This window comes from Mustela nigripes, chromosome 7 (genome assembly GCF_022355385.1).
Source record: "Mustela nigripes isolate SB6536 chromosome 7, MUSNIG.SB6536, whole genome shotgun sequence".
NCBI classification, from domain to species: domain Eukaryota; kingdom Metazoa; phylum Chordata; class Mammalia; order Carnivora; family Mustelidae; genus Mustela; species Mustela nigripes.
The window spans coordinates 72,794,553-72,821,609 of record NC_081563.1 but is presented as its reverse complement, the minus strand read 5'-3'; the positions used below and the strand labels follow the sequence as shown (position 1 = coordinate 72,821,609).

Genomic DNA, 27,057 nt, shown 5'->3' with positions numbered 1-27,057 from the left:
CAAGCCCTTTGTTGGGCTCTGTGCTCAGTGGGGAGTCTGTTTGAGTAGTCTCTCTGTTCCTCTTCTGTGCACTCCCGCTCTCTCTCTAAAGTAAATAATTAAAAAGTTGTGTTCCACTTGAATTTTTATTCACTTTTTTATATTTTTATATAGAATTTTTATATAGAGGATAATCATTTATTTTTTAAAAATATAAACATAATAGTAATGTGCCAATATTGGTTTCTGTGCTGTGAGAACTGTACCATAGTAATGTAAGGTGTTAATAGTAGGGAAAACTGGCTAAAGGGTATACAGAAAGTCTCTGTAACCTTTCTGTGAATCTGAAACTATCTTAAATTACAGTTTACATATATATGTATATATCTATATTAAATAAAACAATTCTCCAGTTTTAAAATTTTAGTAAAAATATTTTTATTCATAAGATAGTGATTTTGTGTTAAAATATTATGATCATATCAGGTTAAATCTGAAATGCCATTTCTTTCTAACTAGTCTTATTTCTTTTTAGTTATCCATATCTAAAATCAACTAGATTCCTTGATTCTGAATAAGTACAATTCTCTGCATACACACCTGTTATAAAAATTAATTTTCGTATTTTGTGATTTATTTTTGGCTTTGTTGGTAATGATAGTTCATGCTGTTGTACCTGAAGTATTCTAAAAAAGGCGGAGGAGAATGAATTGTGAACACTTTATTATTTAAAAATATCATTACCTTTCCTCATAAATCAGTGTTGTCTTAAGAATTCTCCCATTATCCCTTATTTCCGGGACAAAATCATTTTTTTCTCAGAGACCCAGAAAACCCCAAGCTTAGTAGTTTGGCCAGTTTCACCTACTGCAATTTCTTTTAACTTTTTTTTATATCTAAGTCTCTCTCCTGTGCTTTCCTGACTACAGGCTTTGTTGTAATATTCTGGGAATGGGAGCAGTGGCTTGTGAAGTCAGACATGGGAGGGTTCAATCCTGGTTTGGCTGTGTAGACCCTTGTCCGTGTCAGTTAGGGTATGTACTAACAAACTAGCTACGGTCCAGTAAGGATTGTGGGACATCGTGCCTCTGTTGGTCATTCTGTTCCAACCTCATGGTTAGCCTATAGGAGTGCGAGATAAATTCTCATCTGTGCCTGCCTAGACTATCAAAACAGCATTTTTAACTGGTAAGTACTGGTTAGGGTCATTTACCGAGCACTAGAAGAAGGGCAAACTCTTGAGGAGGGATCATCAGCCACAAGCTGGTGGTGGGAATAGAGACCCCAGGATGGTATTAAGAGACTCTCACTTGTCTCTATTCTTTCCACGTGATTTTGTGACCTAAGTAATATTCAGGACAATCCTGATAGAGTTGGGACTATTTTTTTGTTGTTGTTATTATTCAGATTTACTGCATAAGTCTCTAAGAGTAGATATGAAAAGTTAACGGGCTGGTTGTGTGCAACTTGTTTATGGATAGTAAGAGTTTTCATTTGATTGCTTTTATAGATATTTCTAAACATTACAGTCAGAAAGCTACAATAGAGCATGAACTTCCAACAGCAACACAGAAGCTTATTACAACTAATGACTGTATTCTGTCATCATTAGTAGCATTAACAAATGGAGCAGGAAAGGTAAGTTTATAATTTATAGCTTATCTGGTTTATAGTGTCATTAAATTTAATTTAAATTTTGTGTAAGCTCTTTTTTTTTCCTTGAATGACATAGGAAAATTAATCTGTATAAAAGGATTTTGGAATATCAGACTTTTTTGTAAAATAAAGTTGTCTTCCTTTTCCTTCTCCCTACCCAATATTTAAAACAATATGGGAGAGACTGTTCAGCCCTTGTGATGAGTAAGTAGATCACTCACAGTTTTTTTTTTTAGGGAGATATTGATGATCAGTATACATCTTTGTGTATATCAAATGTCTCCTTTACAGAAATTGGGAGCATATATAAAAAGAAAAAAGAACCAGTAAAACTTTTGTTAAGACTTTTTCGCTCCTAGTTTTTTGTCACATTGCTACTTCTGGGGATTTTTTTTTTTTAAGATTTTATTTATTTATTTGACAGATAGAGATCACATGTAGGCAGAGAGGCAGGCAGAGAGACAGAGAGGAGGAAGCAGGCTCCCTCCTGAGCAGAGAGCCTGATGTGGGGCTCGATCCCAGGATCCTGGGATCATGACCTGAGCCAAAGGCAGAGACTTTAACCCACTGAGCCACCCAGGTGCTCCTGTGATTTGATTTCTTAACAAGTACTTTTAAGGTGACTTTAACACGTGTCTTTTTATAGAACCATTAATATTAGATAATGATTATTTGGATAATTAAACACTTAATTATTATCATAAACTGACCAAAATGCATTTTTTAAAAAAATTCTATCTTGGATGTTCTGATTTCAGCAGTTGTTATATTCTCAATACTGCTTTACTGATTCAGATTTCCTTGAGAACTACCCATATATGTATAACTGGAAGGACTGTATTCAGACCTGTCTTAGCCCATTTATTTCAGTGGATGCATCCTAACTTCTCAAGGAAATTTCTCTGTGTTTATATGGCAATATTTTTCTGACTAGTTGTGGGGTTTTTTTTTAAATTTTTTTTCTTAATTCACATATAATGTATTATTAGCCCCAGGGGTACAGGTCTGTGCATTGTCAGGCTTACATACTTCTGAATGGTTGAGTTTTATAGAAACATTTTTTTTTTTTTTTTAGGTAATTAAGTGAATCAGAATGATCACAGATCAGATTATATATTCAGTGTCATCTTTTCCAGACTCAGACTGGTCTTTGTGACACTTTGTTAGAGCTTGGGGCCATCATTAAAAGGTTTAAAACATTTAGGTTCTGTCATCAAAACATTTAGGTTCTGTCAGCTCACGGATCTGTGCCTACAGAGTTCCTCAGCCAGAAGACCATCCCTGCGGCCACTTCTTGAACACTTGAATCTACAGGCATGCCATAGCTTCTGAAGATAATTCTAGCTTTGATTTAAGTATGGAAGATTTTGGAAAAAAAAACTTTGGCATTTTAGAGGAGTCTCCACATTTTTCAACTTTTATGAAAACTCTGAAATATTTAATACCTGGGTCCTTCACAGCTAATATTAGATTGGCTTTACCTGAAACATTAAAATGTCTCAAGGACAGGTCTACAATCTTCATTCTGAGATTTTGTAAATGGTTCTTAACTGAAATAAGTATCTGAACTAATGTTAGTTGGTGAGAGCTTAATACTTAGCTAATGTGATTCGATTAAACTAAAATTTATAGTTTATAATTTTTAAAAGCCCAGTAAGAAAATGTAACGATATATGCATATTGAAGAACATTTAGAAAGTGTAGAAGTATTAGAAAGAGGAAAGAAAATAAACGTCACCGTATACTGCAATGACCTAAAATGCAAACCCTGGGTATGTGATTTTCCATGTCCTTTACAGGTGATATAAGTCTTAAGACCTTTAGAATCCTTTATTTTCTTGAATACGACCTAGAATAGAATTTCATTTGATACAGTAAAATGATGAAAAATAAAACCTTTCAGACCATTAGTGATTCACTGCTTACTTTTTGGTCAGTTTATGCCGAGGCTTAGGATGTTTGTTCTATAAGTCACTTCTTATTTATCAAAATAGGATATGCTTTAATGTAACCAACACTTTAATTTTTCTGGCTAATAACCTTCTCAGACATTTTTATTTATATCACCATTTCATATAGCACTGTAGATTCAAAGTCATGGCTCAGTCATGGATCTTCATGGCTGCTTACACAGATTTAATACAAGTTAAATCTATTAATAACAGGGTTTACTAAATTGCTAGTCTTTATTATATGTGTAAATCACAAATTGAGATTTACAGAATTAAGTTTAAGTAAAGTGAATATATTCCAAGATGCTGTGTCATGTCTCTTGTTGGAATTTGAAAAATTCAAAGTTAAAATATGAATAGAATGTATAAATCCAAACATGGATATTTTGAGAATAGTAGCAGAAATTAATGAGTTAAATAGCTCATAGACATGTACAGAGTAAACCAGACTTAGTCTTGGTTTTCAGGAAGAATAGAAGTTGTTTACATTAAGACCTGTCAGTAGTCTGGTCTCAATCTTTTTACCGATATTGTCTTTTTATTACAAGTCATCGCCCTAGGTATTCTCCTCAAATAAATAAATGTGGGCCTTGGGGCAGGTGTTGAAATTTCATTTCCATTCTCAGCACCTTTAACTCTGCTCTAAACACTATGAGATATATATGTTAGATATATTATTGGAAAACAAAATCTGTCTTCTCGTCACTCTTGATTTAGATCGCATCTTTCTTCAGCAACAACGTGGACTGCTTCAATGCATCTCTGAGCTACGGGCCCAAGGCAGCGAGTGGCTTCATTAGTCCTCTTTCAGCTGAATGCATGCTGCAGTACAAGAGAAAAGCTGCAGCCTACATGAAGGCTCTGAGAAAGGTTTGTGAGCTGCTGTTGAATTTGCATCAGAGGAAAAATCAGGAATCATTCTAGAGAATGGCAAGAGTCTGCACAGTTTATGTTGTTTAGATTTTACACAAGTGGGGGCACAGGTGGTTGGTGGGTACTGGGGGAGGTCTTTGGGAAGGAGAAGGTGACAGAGACCCAAACTTCAGTTAACATGTGATCTCTGCATAGCCCATGTTGGACTCATGTCCCCAGGTGCCTGCTAGGAGTATCTAGAATGAGGCAGCCAGGCAGCTAGTAAGTATCCAACCTCAGAAATCTCAAAACTTATAGAAACATAAAAAAATGGAAGCATATTTATAATTGTTTCCTGAATATAAAAATACAGGGTCACTGCAAAAAAGAAATTAGAAGACACCTGATGTGATGAACACTGCATGTTATATGGAGCTGATAAATTATTGAACACTACACCTGAAACTAATGATATACTATGTGTTGGCTAATTGAATTTAAATAACTTAAGAACATTGGGGAGGGTATGTGCTATGGTGAGTGCTGTGAAGTGTGTAAGCCTGACTATTCACAGACCTGTACCCCTGGGGCAAATAATACATTATATGTTAATTTAAAAAAAATTAAAAAAAATAAATAACTTAAGAAAAAAAAGAAATCAGATGATACAGTAGTATACATGAAGAAGAAACTTATAGTTGCATCAAATCCCACCACCCAGATGTAGCTACCATTAACTTTGTTAGAGTATCTCCATATCCAAAAAAATTTTAGTGCATGTGTGCATACACACAGGAAACACACATGTATATGCTATAGAAAGCAAAGTGTATCTGAATATATACAGTTTTATTTATTTATTTATTTGAGTGGGAAGAGAGAGTGCATGAGCATGGGGGAGAGCCAAAGGGGGATAGGGAAGGGGAGAAGCAGACTCCCTGCTGGGCAGGGAGCCCAACCCCAGGCTCAATCCCAGGACCCTGAAATCATGATCTGAGCGAGAGCCACACACTTAACCTACTAAGCCACATGGGTTCCCCATATACACTGTTTTAGAATCTTTTTTTCCTCATAGTGAATTGGATTTTTATATATTGTGATTTTATAAATTGTGATTTTTATATATTAAATAATATATGTCTATAACTATAAATTGTTATAGTATTTCATTCTGTAAATGTGTCATAACTTAATTAGCCAATGCATTGCTTGTGGATATTTAGGTTGTTTTCTATTTTTCACCATTACATGTGGAGTTACAGTAGATATTCTTGCTCCTGCAACTTTGTGCATTTGGTTTTTACCTTTTCCCCTTGTTTTTTATTTTAGTTAACACATAATGCATAATAAACACATTCTTATATTATATTAGAACATTACAGATTAAGTACAGTCCCTAATTTTACTTTCTCTCCAGAGGTGACTGTAGTATTTAGTTTGGTGTATAACCTTCCAAAATCTTGGAGCATTTACATACATCTATATAAACTTAAAGACACTATACAATAATAGAGTTTTCTTTCTTTTTTTAAACCTAAATGCATGTTTCATTGTTCAATTGTGCAACTTGATTTTTTCATTTAAAATATTTTAGGGGTGCTTGGCTGGCTCAGCTGGAAGAGCATTCAATTCTAAATCACAGGGTCATGGGTTTGAGCATGGGTTTGAGTGTAGAGATTACTAAAAAAAATAAAATTAAAAAAAATTAAGGGACACCTTGGTGACTCAGTGGGTTAAGCCTCTGTCTTCGGCTTAGGTCATGATCTCAGAGTTGTGGGATGGAGCCCCGCCTGGGGCTCTCTGCTCAGCAGGGAGCCTGCTACCCTGCTCTTCTTCTGCCTGCCTCTCTGCCTACTTGTGATCTCTCTGTCGAATAAATAAATAAAATCTTTTTAAAAAATTAAAATGTTTCAGATATATAGAATTGGTAGATCACTATGTTGTACACCTGGAACTAATGTAAGATTGTTCATCAGTTATACTTTAAAAGAAATGAAAAAAAAAGGAAAAAAAGAGTATGTTTTAGAGATGTATATCATTACATATGGTGACTGCTATATTCCTTTTAAATACAGCAGAGAAGTCTATAATATGGTGGTTCTGTGGCTGATTTAGGTATTCCCTATTGGTGGGCATTTAGGTTCATTCCAGTTTTTTACTGTTATGATAATACTGCAGTGGGTAACTTTGTAAATGCCTCGGGCATATGTATGGAATATTGAGTAGTAGAATGTTCTAGATCATGTGGTTTGCACATTTTGGATTTTAATATTTATTGCAAATTTCCGTTGAGAGTAGCTGTACTGTTTTATATTTCTAGCAATGTATAAGGCTACCTATCTCCCTATATTTGTCTACTTACTTATATCTTTAAGATTAATTTTCCAGGGGCGCCTGGGTGGCTCAGTGGGTTAAGCCGCTGCCTTTGGCTCAGGTCATGATCTCAGGGTCTTGGGATCGAGTCCCTCATCGGGCTCTCTGCTCAGCAGGGAGCCTGCTTCCCCTCTCTCTCTCTCTGCCTGCCTCTCTGTCTACTGTGATCTCTCTCTGTCAAATAAATAAATAAAATCTTTAAAAAAATAAAAATTAAAAAAAAGATTAATTTTCCAAAATGGAATTGCTTAGTCAAAGTCTGTGAATCTTTCAAATTTTGGCACATTTCTTCCAGACTATACTTAAGAAGGTTACCTATTTATAGTTTACCAGCAGTAGAAGTATAAATTTAACCCATGAATTTAATATTTATCCATCTCAGAGACAAGAGCTTTTTTACTGTTATTTTAATTTGCATTTCTTTGCTTATTGAAGTGGAACGTCCTTTCATAAAGTTATTGTTTGTATTCATTCTGCCAGTTCTCTGTTCATTGTTGACCTATTTTTAGATAGGTGTTCCTAATTAGGGTTGAAAGAGTTCTCTATTATAGTAAGAATTTTATTTTATTTTTTATAGTAAAATTATTAATCCTTTGTCTTTGTTGGAAATATTTTCCTCCCAGTTTGCTGTTGTATTTTTTTTTTTTTTTTTAATTTGACAGACAGAGATCACAAGTAGTAGGCAGAGAGGCAGGCAGAGAGAGAAGCTGGGGAAGCAGGCTCCCTGCTGAGCAGACAGCCTGACTCAGGACTCGATCCCAAGACCCTGAGATCATGACCTGAGCCGAAGGCAGCGGCTTAACCCACTGAGCCACCCAGGCGCCCCTGTTGTATTTCTTTTTAATAGAAATTTTAATTTTTATATCAGTGAACCAGTCTTTTTCTTTATGGTGGTGATTCTCAGCTAGGGGCACTTTTCTTTCTTTCTTTCTTTCTTTTTTTTTTTTTTTTAAAGATTTTATTTATTTATTTATTTGACAGAGAGAGACAGGGAGAGAGGGAACACAAGCAAGTGGAGTGGGAGAGGGAGAAGCAGGCTTCCCGCTGAGCAGGAAGCTCAATGCTATGAGGGGCTCCATTCCATGACCCTGGGATCCCGACCTGAGTCACCCACCTGGGTGGCTCAGTTGGTTAAGCATCGGCCTTTGGCTCAGGTCATGATCCGGGAGTCTCAGGATCGAGTCCCACATCAGCTCCCTGCTCAGTGGGAAGCCTGCTTCTCCCTCTCCCTCTGCCCCTCCCCTGCTCAGCCTCATGCATGTGCTTTCTCTCCAACAAATAAAACTAATCTTAAAAAAAAAAAAATAAGAGAAAAACAACTGAGTCGCCCAGGCGCCCCTAGGGGTACTTTTCAGGATTACGGAAATGTTCACTTATATTTTCTTCCATTATTTTCATGGCCTAAATTTTTAAATTCAAATCTTTAATCTATCTTGGATTCATTCTGATATAAGTGTAAAACGGGGAATCTAAGTAGTTATTTTTCTAATTTATTGACTGGTTGTCCTTAAAGCATTTATCCAGTCTGTCCTTTCTCCACTGACTTAGAAAAAATGCACCATTTATCACATAATATATTTTTGTCTATGCTTTTGTCTGTTTCTAGATTTTTTATCATCTTTCTTTATCTGTCTGTTTTGTTTGTTTTCCAAAGTTTTATTGGGGATTTAATTGGCATACAAAAACTGTATATTTGAAATATATAGTTTGATAGGTTTTGGCATATGTCTCCACCCTTGAAATCATGGTCAAGACAGTGCCCCTTAGTAATCTTTACTACTGCCTCTCTGCCCCATCTCCTGACAGTCTGCTTTCCAAAAAAAAAAAAATTGAGATGTAAGTGACAATACAATGTTATATAGTTTCAGGTGTACAACATAGTTATTCAACATTTATATACATTACAATGGGATCACCAAAATATGTCAAGCTACAGTTTGTCACCATACAATGTTGTTACTTACTATTTATATTCCTTACTGTGTGTTTGTATCCCTGTATCTTATTTATTTTATAACTGAAAGTTTGTACCTTTTAATCTCCTTTCCCTATTTTGCCCATCGTCCCCCACTGCCCTTCTACCTGGCAACCATCTGATTTTTCTCTGTATCTCAGTCTGTTTCTGTTTTTTGTTTTTGTTTTTTAATTTGTTTTGTTGTTTGGATTTCACATATGAGTGAAATCATATGGTATTCAGTACAAGTGCTTACGATGTTAGTGTAGATTATAACTGGAATGACAGGCCCCTCTTCTTTATTTTTCTTAAAAAAGTTCCTTGTCGGGGTGCCTGGGTGGCTTAGTGGGTTAAAGCCTCTGCATTTGGCTCAGGTCATGATCCTGAGGTCCTGGAATCGAGCCCTGCATCGGGCTCTCTGCTCAGTGGGGAGCCTGCTTCCCTTCCTCTCTCTCTGCCTACTTGTGATCTCTGTCAAATAAATAAAATCTTTAAAAAAAAAAAAGTTCCTTGTCATATTAGTAAAGGAAATTATGTTGGCATATATCTGAATGGCATATATACTGAACCCCATTTAGCATTCTCATTTGTGTAGGTAGGATCAGGGAATAATATGATCTTTTGCTTGAATTCTTATGCTTTTTCCATAGCCCCTCTTGGAGTCTGTGCCTTATGAAGAAGCACTGGCCAACCGCCGGGTCCTACTTAGCTCTACAGAAAGTCGAGAAGGCCTTGCACAACAGGTATGGTGCCTGGCGAATCATGCTGCTTGTTGAAACAGGATAAATGTTGAATCCCCTGGAGAAGGCTTTCAGAACAATTTAAAAGGCTGTATAAGTAAACATGTAAAATTAATGGTTTAACACATGCTAAAAAGCACTATAAACATAATTCATTGGAGAACGTTTCTTGATACTCTAAATAAGTCATCTTGATTCAGTTGGTGGTGTAATTGCCACTAAAGTAAGACCAACACACTTGGGATACGGTGATTGTTTTTCTTTAGGCACTAGATTTAAATGTCGGGAATAATAAGGCAAAAAAAGGGGGAGGAGCAAGAGACTCAGTGAGTTATTTTTATTTCCTACATGATCAGTAAGGAAAAATTTCCCATATTCAGTCAGTCGGTCAGTCGAATTTGGGGGCTGGGTGGCAGTGGGAGGGACTGACTTTTCCAGAAGTTGGTGCACACTGACACTGGTGTAGCTTTTGCCAGAGATTTATTCCCCTCAACAATAGGCTTGCTTTAAGTTTTGGAGGTATTTATCTTAAAAGAGAGTGCAAATAAAGTCACCTGAGACTTTATTTATCTGTGCTGACACGTGTCATTTGTCTTTTCGACATTAGTATGCCAGGATGTTGAAACTGGAAATTTAATTTAGAGACTAATTCCTGAAAAACAAAATTCCTGGGATAAACAATAAAATGGAGAACACTTTAAAAATTGATTTTCAGTTTTCTTCTTATTTTACGTAAGGAAAGTAAAGGCTCAAAGAAATTAGGCAGCTTTTACCCAGAATAGCTAGTAAGTGGGGAGAGCTATCTGTTTATTTTCCCACTCTGCCATTGACCAGCTGCAGGCTAGTCTGATAAGCTCTCTGGGCGTCACTTCCTGCCTCTCTGCAGTGAGGATAATATCTGTCTTTCAGGGTCATGTAAGGATTAATTGAGCCAAAGGGAGGCAGTGTGATACAGTGAAAAGAATCATAGTTATGAGCCAGACAGATGGAGTCCCAAATCCTTGCTCTGCCGTTTGCTAGCTTAGCAGGTGGTTCAGCTGCTGGGAGCTTTAGTTCTGCTCTGTGAGAAATGAGAATTGAAGGACTGTGAGGCTTCAGTAGAATAATGGCAGGAAAGTACTGTGAACAGTGTCTGCTACATGGTAATTGCTCAACCATGATAGTTGGTAAAGCATTTGGAATTCACTGTAAGCTTGCTTTTATTTTCATGCTTTTATTTGTCCTGAGAATTAGTTTTTTAAACTTCTTGTTAAATGGAGTATAACATAGTTTAAAAAAGTAAACAAATAATTAATGTATAGTTGATCCTTGAACATTGTGGGGGTTAGAGGCATTGACATCCCATGCCCATGCAGTCAAAAATCCGTGTATAACTTCTTACTCTCTAAAAACTGAACTACTAATAGCCTACTGTTGACTAGAAGCCTTACTAAGGGCATAAACAGCTGATTAACACATGTTTTGTATATTATGTATATTATATACCACATTCTTAAAGCAAGCTAGAGAAAAGGTGTTATTAAGAAAATCTTAAGGAAGGGACTTCTGGGTGGCTCAGTCAGTTGAGCGGCTGCCTTCGGCTTGGGTCACAGTCCCAAGGTCCTGTGATTGAGCCCCAAATTGGGATCCCTGTTGCGGGGGTGGGGGGGGTCTGCTTTTCCCTCTCCCTCTGCCTGCTGTCTACTTGTGCTGTCTGTCAAATAAATAAATAAAGTCTTAAAAAAAAAAAAAGTACTATATTACGTATGTTGAAACAAATCTTTGTGTAAGTGGATCCACGTAATTCAAACCTGGGTTGTTCAAGGGTCAACTGTATAGCCCAATGAATTTTCGCTAGTTACTTATGTAATTAGCACCTAGATAAAATTTTTTAAAAAGAACATTTCTTTATGTAAGGTATACCTTTAAAAAAAATTGCCAGAAGCCTTCCTCATGCCCCTTCCCAGTTATTATTCTCCTTGCCCCCAAAGAGAACCATCATCCTATGTTATAATACAGTAGATTAGTGAAAGTTTCAATAAATGGACTTTTCATTAAATGAGGTTTTATAATATATATTCTTTCAGGTCTGGCTTCTTTAGTCCAGCATATCTGTAATGCTCATCATGTTATAAATAATTGTAATCTGTCCATTTTCACTGTTGTTCAGTACTCTACTGTGTGAATAGGCATTATTCTTTTTTATAATCTAGGAGTATTTGGGTAGTTTCAGGTGTTTGACTATCCTGGTGCTGCTGTGAGCATCCTTACACGTGTCTTCTGATAAATATGCACACTGTTCTATTGCAGATACACCTGGAAGTAGATTTGCTGGGGCAGAGGATAAGATGTCAGCTTTAAAGATCCAGCCAAACAGTTTTTCAAAGTGTCTGTCCCAAATTCTAGTCCTCCCAGCATTAGATGGCAGTTCCAGCTGCTCCACAAACATGCCCACCTTTGTATTTTCTCTTTTTTTAATTGTAGTATGTGGGTGGTTTTAAATTGCTTTTTCTTGATAGTGATATTGAGTACCTTTTTTTATGTTTTTAGTCTTGTTCAATGTCCAAGTCTTTTTTTTTTTTCCTGTTTTTCTCCTGGGTTGCCTATCTTTTTCTTACTAATTTGTAGAAGTTCTTTATATATTCTAGATACTAATCCTCTGTTAGATACATGCTTTGCAGATGCCTTCCATCTTATGGCTTTTCTCACCCTCTTAATATCTTCTGAAGAACAGAGATTTTTAATTTTACTTTCCACTCTCTCAGTTTCTGGTTGTGCTTTTTGTGTCTTGTGCAGTATTTCCTTTTCCTTGTTTAACAATCAGGCTTTTTTGTTTTTACTTCTGGGAGGTAGTTTGGGTTGAAGTTTTGTGAAGCCTTTCTTGAGCCACTAAGTTTTATCTGCATCGTCCTCTAAGGTGCAGAACTCTATTGCTTTTCAAGGTTCAGCAGAGTTTGGAAAAGATCTCTAAACTGGAGCAGGAAAAAGAACACTGGATGTTGGAAGCACAGTTAGCCAAAATCAAGCTGGAGAAAGAAAACCAGCGGATTGCGGATAAGCTGAGGAGTACGAGCAGTGGGCAGGGGCTCGGGTTGGCCCAGGAAAATGCCACTGGGGTGAATGCGGCAGGCCGGGAAGAAGCCTCAGCCAAGGCTGTGCTGGAGCCTGCTCACAGCACCAGTCTGGTAAGTATCTTCTTCTTTTTTAATGCCAACCGGTAAGGGCTTAATGTAGTGTTTGATGTTAACCATCTAAATTATATGCCAGTGACGGGCCCCTCAGTGGTTTAGTTGGTGAAGCATCCAAATCTTGATTTTGACTCAGGCCATGATCTCAGGGTTGTGGGATCGAGCCTCACATCAGGCTCTGTACCCAGTGGGGAGCCTGCTTGAGATTCTTTCTCTTCTCTCTGTCTGTCCCTCACCACCCCCACCCCTTAAATAAATAAGTAAATGAATAAATAAATAAATAACATGTCCATATAAAACAGGTATAATCTACATGTCCTAGGAAGAGCAAGTGGTGAGCAGGATGCCTCCTTCAAAAAGCTATTGGCTTTTGCATGAGACTTGCCCATGGTGAGGACTGTATTCCTGGAAAAGGTCTAGAAAGTAAAATTTTAAGGTGATTCTGTTTTCCATAGAAATATTTGTAATATGGGGTTATGTTTCTGACCAAGGTCTTGAATGTCTTCCTTTTCATAGAAATGGCCACAAATACCATTTTAAACCAATTACATAGTTCCTAGAAAGCTTTATGATGTATATATAAAATACATAAACCCATCAGGTTATCTTACAGCCTTTTCTTTCTTTCTCTTTCTTAAGATTTTATTTTTAATTTATTTGACAGAGAGAGAGAGAGCGAGCACGCGCGCTAGCACACGAGCAGGGGGAGGAGAGGGAGAAGCAGACTCCCTGCTGAGCAAGGAGCCAATCCCAGGACCCTGGGATCATGACCTGAGCCTCGAAGGCAGACACTTAAACAACTGAGCCACCTAGGTGCCCCTCCAGTCTTATATTTCTTGCCTTATTTTTAACTGCAGTGATTTAGAAGGTGAAGAAACATCAATATTGGAGCTATTAATTACTTCAAGTAACTTCAAAGTTACTTTAAGAAAAGTTTTCTAATTGTAGTACTCTGCCTACAGTAAAAAAAAAAAATTAGAAAATCAAGGAAAGAAGAAATCAGAGGGGAAAAACCCCTCATAATCAGAAACATGCCTTATTAGGTACATTTATACAAGTCTTTCTTGAAGATCTTGGGGTGAGCCATGGTACTTCTTGAAAGTCCTAAGGCTTTTGACATTACCATCCCCCACCCACGCCGTAGCTCACTGATGCAGTGAAAGGGCAAGTTATGGTCCTTTTCAGATTTACTTTGCATCCTATTCAGGGCACTCCTGATAATGAAACATACAAACCAGCTTTTATTTCAAGATGTATATAGACCCTATTGCATCTTAATAGTGTCAGAAACTCAGTTTATTAATAATTTTCCTGGATGTGGTACTGGTATTATGATTACTTAGGAGAATATCCTAATTTTGGGAGATAAATGCCAAAGTACTTAGGTCAGGTATCCTAATACATGCAATTTACTTTCCAACTATTCAGGGAAAAAATATAGATATAGATGGATAAACCAAATATAGCAAAATGTTAGTTATTAAGTATTGGTGGTAGATATATTGATGTTTCTTAAACTTTTTCCTCAACTTTCTGTATATTTGAAACTTTTCTTAATAAAATATGGGGGAGGAATTAAAATTTTTAGAAAAGCAAAAATACATAAACCAAACTTCTCAGGGTTTTGACTGGTGTAGACACTATGCTCACAGGATGATCCTATGGTGACCTCCTGATCCCAGGTCTCAGTCCCAGACACGGGTCCTGCACGTTGCCTCTGGCGAGGGCAAGCAGACTCTCTAGAAGCACATTCAACACACAGCAGGATGTTGACATCTGTTCAGGTACTATTTGGGAAAGTGCAACCCCACCACCACTCATCTTTGGATTTCCCTTCAGAGACTGTCTCATTGTTCAGGTCAGACTTTTTTCCCTCTGGTTGGATTTTTTTCTTTCTACCCCCTCTCTTTCTGCTTCCTTGCATTGGTTTCTTCCCTCAGCTTTCACTTGTACTAGTAGTAGAGTTGCTGGTGGCCAGGAGTAAGTAACTGTTGGACCTGACTAGACCTGGAAGAGTGCTCATACAACAGTGATGACTGTAGTGATTGTGGGCCATCCATGGTGCTGTGGACTTTGAGTACATTAACTTAGGCAGTCCTCACACAGATCCTGTAAGATTGTAGGTACTATCATATCTCTATTTTGTAGATGAGACTGGGGGACAGAGAGGTAAAATAACTCAACTGAAGTCACACATCTGGTAAGTAATGGAACTAGGATGGAATCCAAGGTATCTGGGGCCATATTAGCCCCCCTCACCCCCACAGCCATGGCCTTGTGTTCCTGTTGGTGTCAGAAAACATATCAGCTGACATAAACTCATTTATTTACTGGTTGCCTTTCTTGAAATGCTGGGAGTTGGCAGCATTGTGTGTTTGAGTCCTTAATGTCAGTTGCTCAAAGTTGAGGACTGTATTTATTTGAACATCTTCAATGGCAAGCATGATTCTTAGGTATGTAAGTGAGAAGGATTTCCAAAGACATGGCGAACCTATAGTGTGGAGCAGTATTGGGCCATGAGTGTTGATGGCGTTATTTGTGTTTGATGAGTTTGGAAGTCACTGTTATCTTAACTAGTCTGTTCAGTTTGTATGTGTGTACATGGCTTTGATTTTTCTTCTGTTTGCATCTCTTAAGGGTCTGTTTCCTCCCACCCACCTCATAAGGTGCTATCAGAGTAATTTTCCTGGAGTATATTACTGATTATGTACTCTCTTGTTTCTAGACTTCTGGTAGCTCCCTGTTATCTATAAAATATAATCCACTCACTTGTTTGGCATTCGAGATCTGTGGATACCTTTTCCAGACTACCTTTCTTTCCCTGTCTTCTACATTTTCTTGTAGAAAATGCCAAACTGAGCTCTTCACTGATAACATTCTTTGCATTTTTGCTTCCCTGTCTTTGTTCAAGGTGTTTCTTTTGATACCTGTTCATCCAAAACCTGTATCACCTGTATACTCACATGTTTTTGTCATCCAACTCCTCTTTCCTTCTCCTTGATTTTCTTGAATTCAGAATTCTACCCATGATTTCCAGTATAGTTGAGGTGCCATAGTTTCCATGAACCCCAGTTTTGGGTATTGCCTATGATGGACAGGATTAGAGAACCAAGACACAATGAGCCTCCTTTCCTTTTTCACAGTTGGTCTTTGTTGCTTTCAATCTAAGGGAGCACAGGCATGGGTAGACATCTGTGGAGTGCTGTGGAGTCACAGAGGAGGCCACTGGAGGGCTCGGGGGAGAGGGGGTGGCACAAAAGAGGTAACATGAATGGGTTTCAAAAGTCAATAGGAGTTCAAGGCAAGAGAAGAGTATTTCAGGCCAGGAGACAGGTATCACCACATAACCCTCCTTCTGTCCTGTATGAGGCAGATTCCTGCCAAAAACAGCCTGAGACCATTGAGATGAAAAAGTGATGGTGTTTTCTACCTTCTTGATATTGCTCCTTTTCAACCTTTCTTTTCGTTCTTATTTAATTTTTATTTTATGCCCTTGTTTTCACCCACCCTTAGTGGATTTCACTGAATGAAGTGTGTAGCTCTCTGTGTCCCTCCTTTCTCTCATTTTCCTTTTGGGTGTCAGGAACAAGTCTGTGCCCATTTTAAAATTAACTGACTAAAGAAGCTCATCTTACAGGCCTCCAGAAAATTAGTTTGGTTCCAGCATCTTGGGATTGAAAAGTTATATCAGATAGATACATTATTTCTAACCCTATGGCACTGCAATGGTTGAATGCATAGTATTTGTCATTAAAATATCTGATGGTATAATTTGAGCTTTCAGTCACCTGCCAGTTTATCATGATAAAATATGGCAGTAATCTCAAGAAAGGAAAAGTGCAGAATAATACAAATTTCTTGTTCTTGCTGGAATTAAAAAGCATTAGTAGAATTTGAAATATATGTTTTATGTATAAAGAGAGTACATGCATACTGTAGATAATTAAAAAACCACAGAAGGTTAAAAGAAGAGAAAAGTTGACTTGCTGCTGAATACCCAAACAACTACCGTTAACATTTTTCCTACAAAATTTCACACATGGCTGATATTTTGGTATATAAAATTTCAAACCTTTTAGGGTAATGTGAATACACAAACATTTATGCTATTATTAGAAATCTGTATAAACTTAGTGGTTGATTGTATAGTATTCTACATAAAATATACCTTAGTTTACCTATAAGTGGACATTGTTTATAATTTTTACAGTTTTAAATAGCATCTGCTTGGATGCATAAGATGCTTTCTGCATCTTAGGTGATGTCTTTGAGATGTATTCTCAGGGTTGGAACTTACTAGGTTATAAGGTTTTTCAAACTTACAAATGTTTTAGAGTTTCTTGACCTTTTAATGCCAAATTGTTTTCTAAAAAGGCTGTATTAGTTTACATTCCCATTAACATCATATGAGAAAATGTTGAAATTATGAACATTAAGTTTTCCTTAATGAATGATCCCATTCATTAGTGGGTCCATGTGCTGTAACATATTCTCAAACCGTAACCCAGGAGTCAGGGAATAAGGCGAGGAGGCAGAATATAGATGCGTGCTCAGAGTTCCTTTTGCCAAATGTAGTCATATTTAAATATATAAAATTAAATGATTGGCATGTTACCATAAACAGTTTTTAACTAAAAGAGAGACTAATTGCTACTTCTGCTTCAGTGAGTAGAAAATTATGATTCTTTAAAAAAAAAAAGTCTTATAAATGATCCTTTTTACAGCTAGGTGGGCATGACATTCATTAGCGTGTACTCAGTTTATACACAGTTCAGTGTTCAGAGTAATACTCTTGAGGAGATGATTTAGAATCTGTGAAAACTGTTCATCAGGTGTCCTCTATGAGTGTATCAGAATCCACTGAAACCGAGTTTCCATGGTTCCTTAAGTTACTGTGCCCAAGCACATGCCTTTCCACTTTGGACAATAACCTGAAACCATTATTCATGACTATCTGTTATTGAAATCTTAATCCACAAAAGCAATCTTTAAAAAACTTGGCAGAACCCTAACATGTCTGAAATTACATTTTCTTTTTCCTTAATTTAAATCTGAAATGAATACTTACTAATGTCAAAACATTACATCAAAAGTGTATTTCTTCTTTCTCCTTTTGAACTTTCAGCAGAGTATTATTTGTGTTTTCTCTTTGGAATGTTCAGTTGTTATGGTCACCATAAAACTGTCTTTACTCCTCCTTGGCTGCTGCTTTGGAAATAGGCATAGAAATGAGAAGATGAGTCAGAACTATTCTTCCTCTTTCTTTTCCCAGTCAGTTTGTTGGGTTTCAGTGAAAAGGACTACAGCATTTCAAAAGGAAATAGTGATCATTATCCATTACTGCCTCATGATGGAAATAGGGAACGCAATTAGCTTTCTATAGGTACAGCCTCCTGGTAATAGAAGACCAGGCAGGACATCTTCTAGGTCTGCACTCCCAGTGCACTTAAAAACAGTGTGAACTGAGAAGAGAAAATATTACAAGTGTTGGAGCTATTGTGTTGGAAGTCAAAACAGTCTGTTCTAAAGCTTTTTTCCTCTTATGTTCTAGATTGGGGTTTTAACCAGGACATCTGACAATGAGGTAATGTGTGCTTGGCATCACGTTTGTTTGTAAATATTTGGCTGTGTGTTTGTTCACAAAATCCTGCAAAAGTCAGCTTTGTCAAATTGTGTTCTGACAGTTCTAGCAAATGTGGAGTCAGTGTTTTTCTCCTCCATCCATGGGTCCATGTTGCTTTTCTTACTGGTTCTATTTTAACTGTCACCAACAAATTATAGCCTGTTTTTGTAATCGCCTCGTTGAATGACTTGGCTTGGCAGTTTGACAAGGTGTGGTGGGAGCCTGGCCATCAGCTTGGCTGGCATCCTGTGTGAGGCGTCAGGCCTCCCAGTGGGCAGGCTGGGGAGCAGGGCTTTTCAGGGCCTTGACCAACAGTGTGCTTGCAAATTCTTTCCAGCCGTCAAGTGAGTGAATCCAGGTCAGATTTGGCTTTTGAGTTTGGAAATATTATAAAATTTTATAATATATAATATAATATAACTTAAAATGTAACTTTATAAATATACTCTCAAGGAACACTGAAGTTCTTCAGCATTCCACTCAATGTGGCAAGCTGATAAATATAGTTCCAGTAGATTGGTAAGTTATTTGATTTCCTTATTGCCCTTTAGTTTAGGTAATCTTGAACTCTCTCTCTCTCTCTCTCTATATATATATATATTTTTTAATTTTTACTTCTGTATATATTTTTAAACTAAACTTCATAGTGCACCATTGCTAGAGTAATAAACTATAAGAAACATTGGTCTGGGACAAGGGCTGTCAACTGTTCATTATAGAAATAGTTTAATTGGTTAATGTGTTTAAGAATATTAGAGCTGTCTTAACATAATTTGGGGGAAGGAAAGAATGTTTGGCTTTTAGGGGTGCCAGTAAATGCTCCTTTTCCCCTGCCTTCTTTCACTGAGAGGAGGACATAGGTGTCAGAAGGATGGAGATTTTGAAAGCCAGCTTTATGGCTCATCACAGTGGGATGGAGGGACATGGCCACAGAGGTAGTGGGCCTCCTAGTACTTCACTGTTGCTCTGTTCTTTTGAAGCCATAGCCTTGTTCTGATATGAGCAGGATGCTGAATAAAAGAAATTTGGAATATACATTTACCTGGTTTGTCTGAAGTTTCTTTGAGGGGTAGGGAAACTGACTTCCTATCAGATTTAACAAGAAAATGTACAAATGTTGCCTTTTTTTTTCTTCTAGAGTGATGGTCGTCTTTTCTAGAAGTGCTTCATTTCACTGGCATTTGTTTATTTAACTCTGTGTGTTCTGTTTAGGTTCCAGATGTGGAATCTCGTGAAGACTTAATTAAAAATCACTACATGGCCAGGATAGTGGAACTGACTTCTCAACTGCAGCTGGCTGACAGTAAGTCAGTGCACTTTTACGCTGAGGTGAGTGGAGAGTGGATTAGATTTGGTGGTTTTTCTCAATCTGGGCAGGAATTAGGGCACTGCCCAAGTCTCCTGCTGTTTACTGGAAGAAAGATGTCTGTGTCTGTGCATCCATGTGAATTTGGTTGGAATTCATATTGATTGGGCTATATCCAAACAAAAATCTTCATTTCAACAAATACAGGACTGATTTGTCCTTTCCAGGTTACTGAAAGATAGTTGAGACACTTCTAGGTCACCTTTCCTTTGGTCACATCACAGATATTTGGAGTATTACTATTAGTGATTCTTTGTTTGAGAGAGTTATAGGCAGGTACACATTCACAGGTCAAGGAAAATTCATGCAGAGAAATTAAAAAGCAAAATACACCTTCTTCTTTTTTAAATACTCTTTAATTTCTAAGTGGTAGAAATGAGTTCCTATGAATGATGAAATAAAAAAATGTAATCTTTTAAAATCTTTGTTATGTAATTTGTTAAAAAAGATTTTATTTATTTATTTATTTGATACAGAGAGAGAGATCACAAGGAGACAGAGAGGCAGGCGGGGGGTAGGGAAGCAGGCTCCCCGCTGAGCAGAGAGCCTGATTTGGGGCTCAATCCCAGGACCCTGAGACCACAACCCAAGCTTAAGGCAGAGGCCTAACCAATGAGCCACCCAGGCGCCCCAATCTTACTTTTTGTTATATTTTCTTCTTAACCAAATAATTCATTTTCTTAGGAGAATTAGAAAAACACTATGTAAGACACTCAATAAAATCATACACAGTTTGTTAATTACAAAGGAGAAAATGAAGGAGAAAGTACAGAAATCAGAGTATGAGACAAATGGTAAGACAGAATGGCTGTCGCTCAACATGTTAGAATACCCATAAGGTATCTGATTTAAAACTTTAAAAGATCAGTTACAGATGGCAGATGGAGAATTATATTGCCTTAAATTGTTAAAGAAATTGGGAAAGAAAAGGCAGCACCCTTTATTGGGACCGACTTGGTGATTTTCTCCTGCACTGCAGACACAGAGAGGTTGATAGAGCCCAGTTGCTTGGAAGTAGAGAGGGGCCTTGCTACATTTTCCCTGAAATAAATGATGTGTCTAGTTCCGTGTTGCTCACAAGCTGCCATTACCTACCTGTTTGGTAACAGCTGGTTGGGCTATAGAGAATGGGCAGCACAGCAAGCTGACTGACTTACAGTGAAGCCGCCATAGTGTGGAGCTCCTGAGCCCGGGAATTGTGTTCTTGTCTGGGTCCCTAACTGCCTTCTCAATTAGTGTCTCACACTTGATTGCCACCGCAGTGAAGACCCATATCTTGCAAAACTCTCTCCCTCTTTTTCAGGTGTGGTGTTGAGCACATGGTAGATGTTTGGCTAATAGATGGTGGTTGATTTGACTGGCAGAGCTTTCCTTAAATTCTCTTATGAGGAATGAAATGAGTAGTTGGGGAATATCTGAGGCTCTTTTATTTCCAAGAGATTTGCTTATCTTGGTAAATGTGCTGCAAGAATTTCTACATTGTCCTAGTTTTTCCTTGTTTATAAACAGGAAGTGGTGACCCCTCCATGTGACTTTATGGGAACAGTTAGTCTGAGCATCTGAATGTCGACACAGCATTCAGATGTGTCTCAGCAGGTCCTCCTTGTCAGTCGCATGCGTGGCCTTATCAGAAGTTTAGTGAGCCTTTTAATGGCACATCGTCTTTGAACAATAGTGAGAAACAGAATTTTTCTTCTTTCTTCTTGATCAGGTCTGTCTCTGGAGAGCATAGCTTTGGTAGAACCCCAAAGAAAGCAGCTGGGATCTTTGCATTCCTGACCTCACTTTGTTCTCCCCTAGAGCCTAATCTGTAGCCTGGGGCTGTAAAGCTTTTATTGTTCTGTAACCCTGTCTCTAATAGAGGACTAAAACACAAGAAAAGTGCGTTAGGATTCATCTTGCATGGTCAGATGCCACTCACAACTTTTGAAATAACCAATTCTGTTCACATCCAATGTGAGGATAAATGAATTCTGGGTAAATGTATAAAAACTTCTTAAGGGGGGATGCCTGGGTGGCTCAGTGGGTTAAAGCCTCTGCCTTTGGCTCAGGTCATGATCCCAGAGTCCTAGGATCGAGCCCCACATCGGGCTCTCTGCTCAGCAGGGAGCCTATTTCCTCTTCTCTCTCTCTGCCTGCCTCTCTGCCTACTTTTGATCTCTGTCTGTCAAATAAATAAATAAAAATCTTTAAAAAAAAAAACCATAAACAAAACAAAACAAAAACTTCTTAAGGGGCGCCTGGCTGGCTCAGTCAGTAGAATATGCGACTCTTGATCTTGGGGTTGTGAGTTCAAGCCCCACGTTGGTTGTAGAGAGTTCTTAATAATTAAATCCTTTAAAAAAAAAAAAAAACAAACTTAAGTTTTTTGTAACCACTGGTCATCAGGCTAGAGCTAGGAGAAACCCTGATAAGCTTGAGTTAGTAGACATTTTTTCTTATTAAAGTGGTGAGAGGGGGACCATATCTTATGTGTACTCCAGTGTGTGGTACAGGCCTGAAGTGAATTTGGTTTGGGGAAATGCCCCCTGAAGTAACAGGGTGTTTTCTGATTTAATAGTGCCGAGCACTCTCAAAGAGACTGGCCTTGGCTGAAAAGTCTAAAGACGCACTGACAGAAGACATGAAAGTAGCCGGTCAGAACATCAGCAGACTTCAGGTGGGTTCAGAAGTGTTTCCTACACGGGGTTAATACCGTTTTCACTGGAAGTTCTGGGGCCGCAGAGTCAGCATTTCCTTTCCAAAGTAGTGGTGTTCACCCTCTAGACATACATTTTTCTAACTACTTTATTTCTAACTCATTTTAAAGTAATATCTTACTTATGTCAGGCAAAAAGTTATATATTGCTTATTTCTCTAACTTGATTTTATTTTAAATAGCTTTGTAGTCAGCATTTCCTAAAATGATACTTATGTACCCACCCCTGGCGTCCCTCCCACCCTTAATCCCTGTCATGGTGGGCTGTACTCTTGTTCTGTACATGTGACTCTGTTCCTTCTCTTTACTGTTTCATAAAATGGACCAAACTCAAAGCTTGGGCTGTAAAATATTCTTCCTTACTCACTAGTTTGTTTTAAAGCCTTATTTCCAGAAAGCCTCTATTAAATATAAACATGATGTAGGCGGAGAAAAAACACATTAGCACAGTAACACCTGCTTCCTCCTAGTTTCAGATTAGTTTATCCGATTAGCTAGGGGCACAGGATTAGATTTTAAGGGGCTGGAGAGAGCAGATAGATGGGAAGACAGACACAGGTGCTTCTCCCAGGGAGGGTCCTGGCCTAAGGGCTGAGGGCGATGAGCTAGTAGGTACTGGGCTAGTGGGAATGTGCCCCAAGACAGACTTGCCCATCTTACCCAAGGCTCTGGAAAACCCGAAGGGATTTGGAAACATAATGTAGCCCTTTTGGTTTTTTTATGATGGTTTTATACCTGATATAGAAGGACAGTCTTTTTGCACAGAGATTCAGAGCATATTTTGAAGGCTGAAAAGAAAACCTTTCCCCCCATTTGTTTTAATTTTGTGTTCGTATCAGGCCAGTGGCTTGTTCTTCATGTTAATTGATCAGACAGGCCATCTTGATAGGTTGCTTTTCTCAAATTCCTTCTATAAATTAAAAAAACTTTAGAGTGATGTGACTTTTGATTTTTCTTTTTTTCTCTCTGCTCCTTTGCCTTTTAGGACGAGCTGACAACTACCAAGAGGAGTTACGAAGATCAGTTAAGTATGATGAGTGACCACCTGTGCAGCATGAACGAGACATTGTCTAAACAGAGAGAAGAGATTGACACACTGAAGATGTCCAGTAAGGTAGGGGAGGAGCGGGGGGCGGGGGAGTCTCTCTGTAATATAATATTTAATATGTAATGTATTTAATATAAGGTATTTCATTGCTGTGCATTTCAGGAGCAAAGGTGAAGAGACTCAAAGTGTTTTTAAATGGTTTTTCTTCATATCATTTGTCCTCTTATTTAAACATGAAATTCAGTTTCTTTGACTGGGTTATAAGTTGAGAGAAGGTCTGACCTCTAAGGCCTAATACTATGTCCTTTGATTTTTGGCACCTTTGGCATTTCTGCTACTGTTTTATCATCTAGGGCAACTTTTAGGAAGATTTTGATGGGGATTCTTCTTCTTCTTCTTTTTTTTTAACATAGGAGTCTAAAATGGTGCTGTTGAAGAATCATCTTGTTTAGCAGATTTATTTTCATATACATCCATATAACCTAGGAATGTCTTGTTCTTTTCCAGAAATTTCTTTTGATTTCATTTCCCATAAAGCCACAGCTCATCCAGGCTGGGGTCAGTAGGTAATGGTAGTTACCTGTATGTTGAAGTGCGTGTCTGCATAGCCCATGTCTCTTGTTGTAGCGTAGTATGTGCTCTTTTACCAGGACAGGTGGGCTTTAGGAAGCCAGGGACTAGGTTCCATGCATCATCTCAAATGCTTTGCACATTTTGTAACTCAGACAATATGTACCAGTGCCAGTGGGGATTTATTGTCTCTAACCTGTGCTCTTTGAACTCTGCTGTTGCCTTTCATTGACCTAGCAGCCACGTATTGAGTTCCTTCTAGGTGCTGGGACTGGGACAGAAATAGAGCTAAATACACTATAGCTTGATTTTAGCATTGGCTAGTGGTGGTGAGGGCAGCATTCTGCTCAGTTGCTGTCTCCTGGAAGATCTGTCTTGCGAGTGCATTGGAATCCACATTGTGTGATACTTTTGTTCCCTATAGTTTCGTGATCTTCATTGGCCTTTCGCTACTTTGGAGAGAGCAGGAGAGGGTGATAACTTTCCTGGGGCATCTTGTGGTGATTGTAGCCAGACAGTGTGGTTTTGATGATGGTTCTCCAGTTATTTGTGCTTCAGGAAATGAGATTGGAGGTGATGAGTGGGGAAGTCGGTCCTCTTGAATTTCGCCTCCTGCAACCGCTGTGGCCTTTTTCTCGATGTCCCAGCGGTTCCCAGAAAGCTAGTTCACAGGTTATATTCCTCGTCACGGTAGAAAGCACATTATATTAGTTTGAATATTAGGAGAAAGGCTGTTTTAGCATCTAATGTTTGGAAAGAAGGAACAGTGCTTATGGGGAAGCTTTTCAGACCCTAGAGCTGCAGAAGCCGTTTTGTTCTGAATTGAGAAGATTTTGTATCGAGTCCAGCAAAGTTCATTGTTCCAAAGGAATTTGTATTGCAGCTACTTTAGAAGTTAGGGAATTTTCAAGTCCTCTCAGAACTTTGTAATTGAGTCCTTAAAATATTTGTCATTAATTAAACACAGAGCTCGTTTATTTTATTAACTTTTTTATGATCATTCTGTGATTGCTGTATTTTGTGCTCTCCCTTGCCCAGTTTGTTAGTAATTTAGATTGTTGGGGCATCATCTTATGGCAGAGTTGACCTGGTCTCCGTTGGAGGCCAAGTGTATCTTGGAAACATTTGTTGGCTATCATCTTGTTATTAAAGCTTGTGTTCTGCAAGCATTAAGCACACACATGACAAAAATGTATTTGTACCTAATAGTTAAGTATAGGAGTCGAGTTAACAGTGTTTTCTTAAAAAATGAACTTTTCCAGGGCGCCTGGGTGGCTCAGTGGGTTAAGCCGCTGCCTTCGGCTCAGGTCATGATCTCAGGGTCCTGGGATCGAGTCCCACATCGGGCTCTCTGCTCAGCAGGGAGCCTGCTTCCCTCCCTCTCTCTCTCTCTGCCTGCCTCTCCATCTACTTGTGATTTCTCTCTGTCAAATAAATAAATAAAAATCTTAAAAAAAAAAAATGAACTTTTCCAGAAAGAAGAGAGTTATTATATAAAGCTGGAAAGTCCAACTGTCAACCTGGGTGGGGCCTGGGAATGAGTGAAGACATCTGCCCTTAGCTCATTTTCAGCCAGGATCTGAGCTTCCTTTTTCAGATCACTGCCACTGGGTGTTAGTTGGCACGTACTCAAAATTAGTATCATTAAGACCTATTTAGAAGGTATTTATTAAGCAGTAAAGAAACCTGTTTAGGCTAAACATTTTTATTCAGAGTCTGAAATCAGTAAATTCCCTGTCTTTGGAACAAAATGAATATTTGAGGTTTGTTTTCTTCCTTTGTTGCCAATCTTCAGCCTCAGGGGGATAGGGTCCATGGAAATAGAGAGTGGGGGAGTTGAAAGTAACAGACTGCTTTTTGATTAAAAGTTAGCAATGCAGGGTTATCAGCTGTTCTTAGAAGCTAAAGTTTTCCAAAGTGAAGTATGGCCTTCCTGACCATAAATGAGGAGTTACTTTTCTAGACGTCTGTGTTCTTATTGTTGATCTTTTTCTTTGCACAGGGAAATTCTAAAAAGAACAAGAGTCGATAGTTTACACATAGATGGTTGGCGACTTCTTTCCAAAGCTGCTACTGTTGCACGGAGCTACAGGACCCAGACCCCTCGTCCAGTGTCGGGCCGCCTTCAGGAAGCTGGGGTGTTTTTGGACCTAGTAAACTAGTCAGTGTTGTAAATGGCCTTGAAACATTTAAAATATATTTGTAACCAGTAAGGCAAATACAGAATGTAATGTTGACAGTAAAATGGAGAACAATACATGTACCATGGATATTATAGGTTTCCTTACGCTGTTTTTACTGTGCACTTTTTAAAATTAGGTTTTAATTTCAGTATGTAAGAACAACAAATATTTTGTATATTTTCAAACTCAATTATATGGTAATGGATTTGGTATCTATGGAATAGATCTATGTTTCTGGATAAAATGCTTAAATTGTCCAACTGTCATTACTTCTTGCTATAATTGGGAGCAGTCTCTGGATTCTTTTTGAAGACTTATTCAGATTTTCTCTCTCTCTCAGAGGGGGTGGGTCTTGCAGACTTAACTTCAGATCTTGTAGGTTTATTATCATTGTCTTCAGCTCTTCAGTACCTTCTCTGTGTTGGAATAATAGCTTAAAGAAATTGATGTCAATAAATTCGTACTTCTATCAAACTTCCAGGCTATGAAAATTTGATAAGGGAAACTGAAACCTATTAACGTATCTTTTATAAAAGTTACAAAATCCCCATGGACTTAGATATAACCTAATACCCCAGATTGTCACAATTATCTGATCAGTCCTTTATTAAGGCTTTGAGAATTGCCTTAACAGGTACTGCAATCGTATTTCATGCTCCCCTTGGTTTAGTTTGTCGACATTGTATGATTTCAGTGTCAACCTCAGGGGCATTTCTCCCAGCATTCCCTAAATATATCGCTCCTTTCTTCTCAGCTGCTTATACCAGCCCCCCATTCCACCCCATATTCAAGTCCCCAGATTTGCTCAGGTGTTCCTAAACCCCTTCTTCCTGCCTCTCTACCTGCTGCATCTCCTTTGAGCCTCCTCGCTAGCCAGTTGCTGGTTGCGCTCCAGA

At 38.1% G+C, this 27,057-nt stretch overlaps 1 protein-coding gene across 1 annotated transcript in view; it reads left to right on the top strand.

Annotated features, from left to right (window-relative positions):
• PPP1R21 (protein phosphatase 1 regulatory subunit 21) overlaps positions 1-26,635 on the top strand; it is a 63,555-nt gene extending 36,920 nt beyond the window's left edge. The window contains exons 14-22 of the mRNA XM_059406111.1: positions 1,490-1,617; positions 4,305-4,457; positions 9,417-9,509; positions 12,428-12,670; positions 18,225-18,257; positions 19,509-19,625; positions 22,223-22,321; positions 23,346-23,474; positions 25,981-26,635. Coding sequence (XP_059262094.1) covers positions 1,490-1,617; positions 4,305-4,457; positions 9,417-9,509; positions 12,428-12,670; positions 18,225-18,257; positions 19,509-19,625; positions 22,223-22,321; positions 23,346-23,474; positions 25,981-26,010 — 1,025 coding nt within the window. The 3' untranslated portion in view covers positions 26,011-26,635. The remainder of the gene's footprint in view (positions 1-1,489; positions 1,618-4,304; positions 4,458-9,416; positions 9,510-12,427; positions 12,671-18,224; positions 18,258-19,508; positions 19,626-22,222; positions 22,322-23,345; positions 23,475-25,980) is intronic.
• The last annotated feature ends 422 nt before the right edge of the window (positions 26,636-27,057 follow it).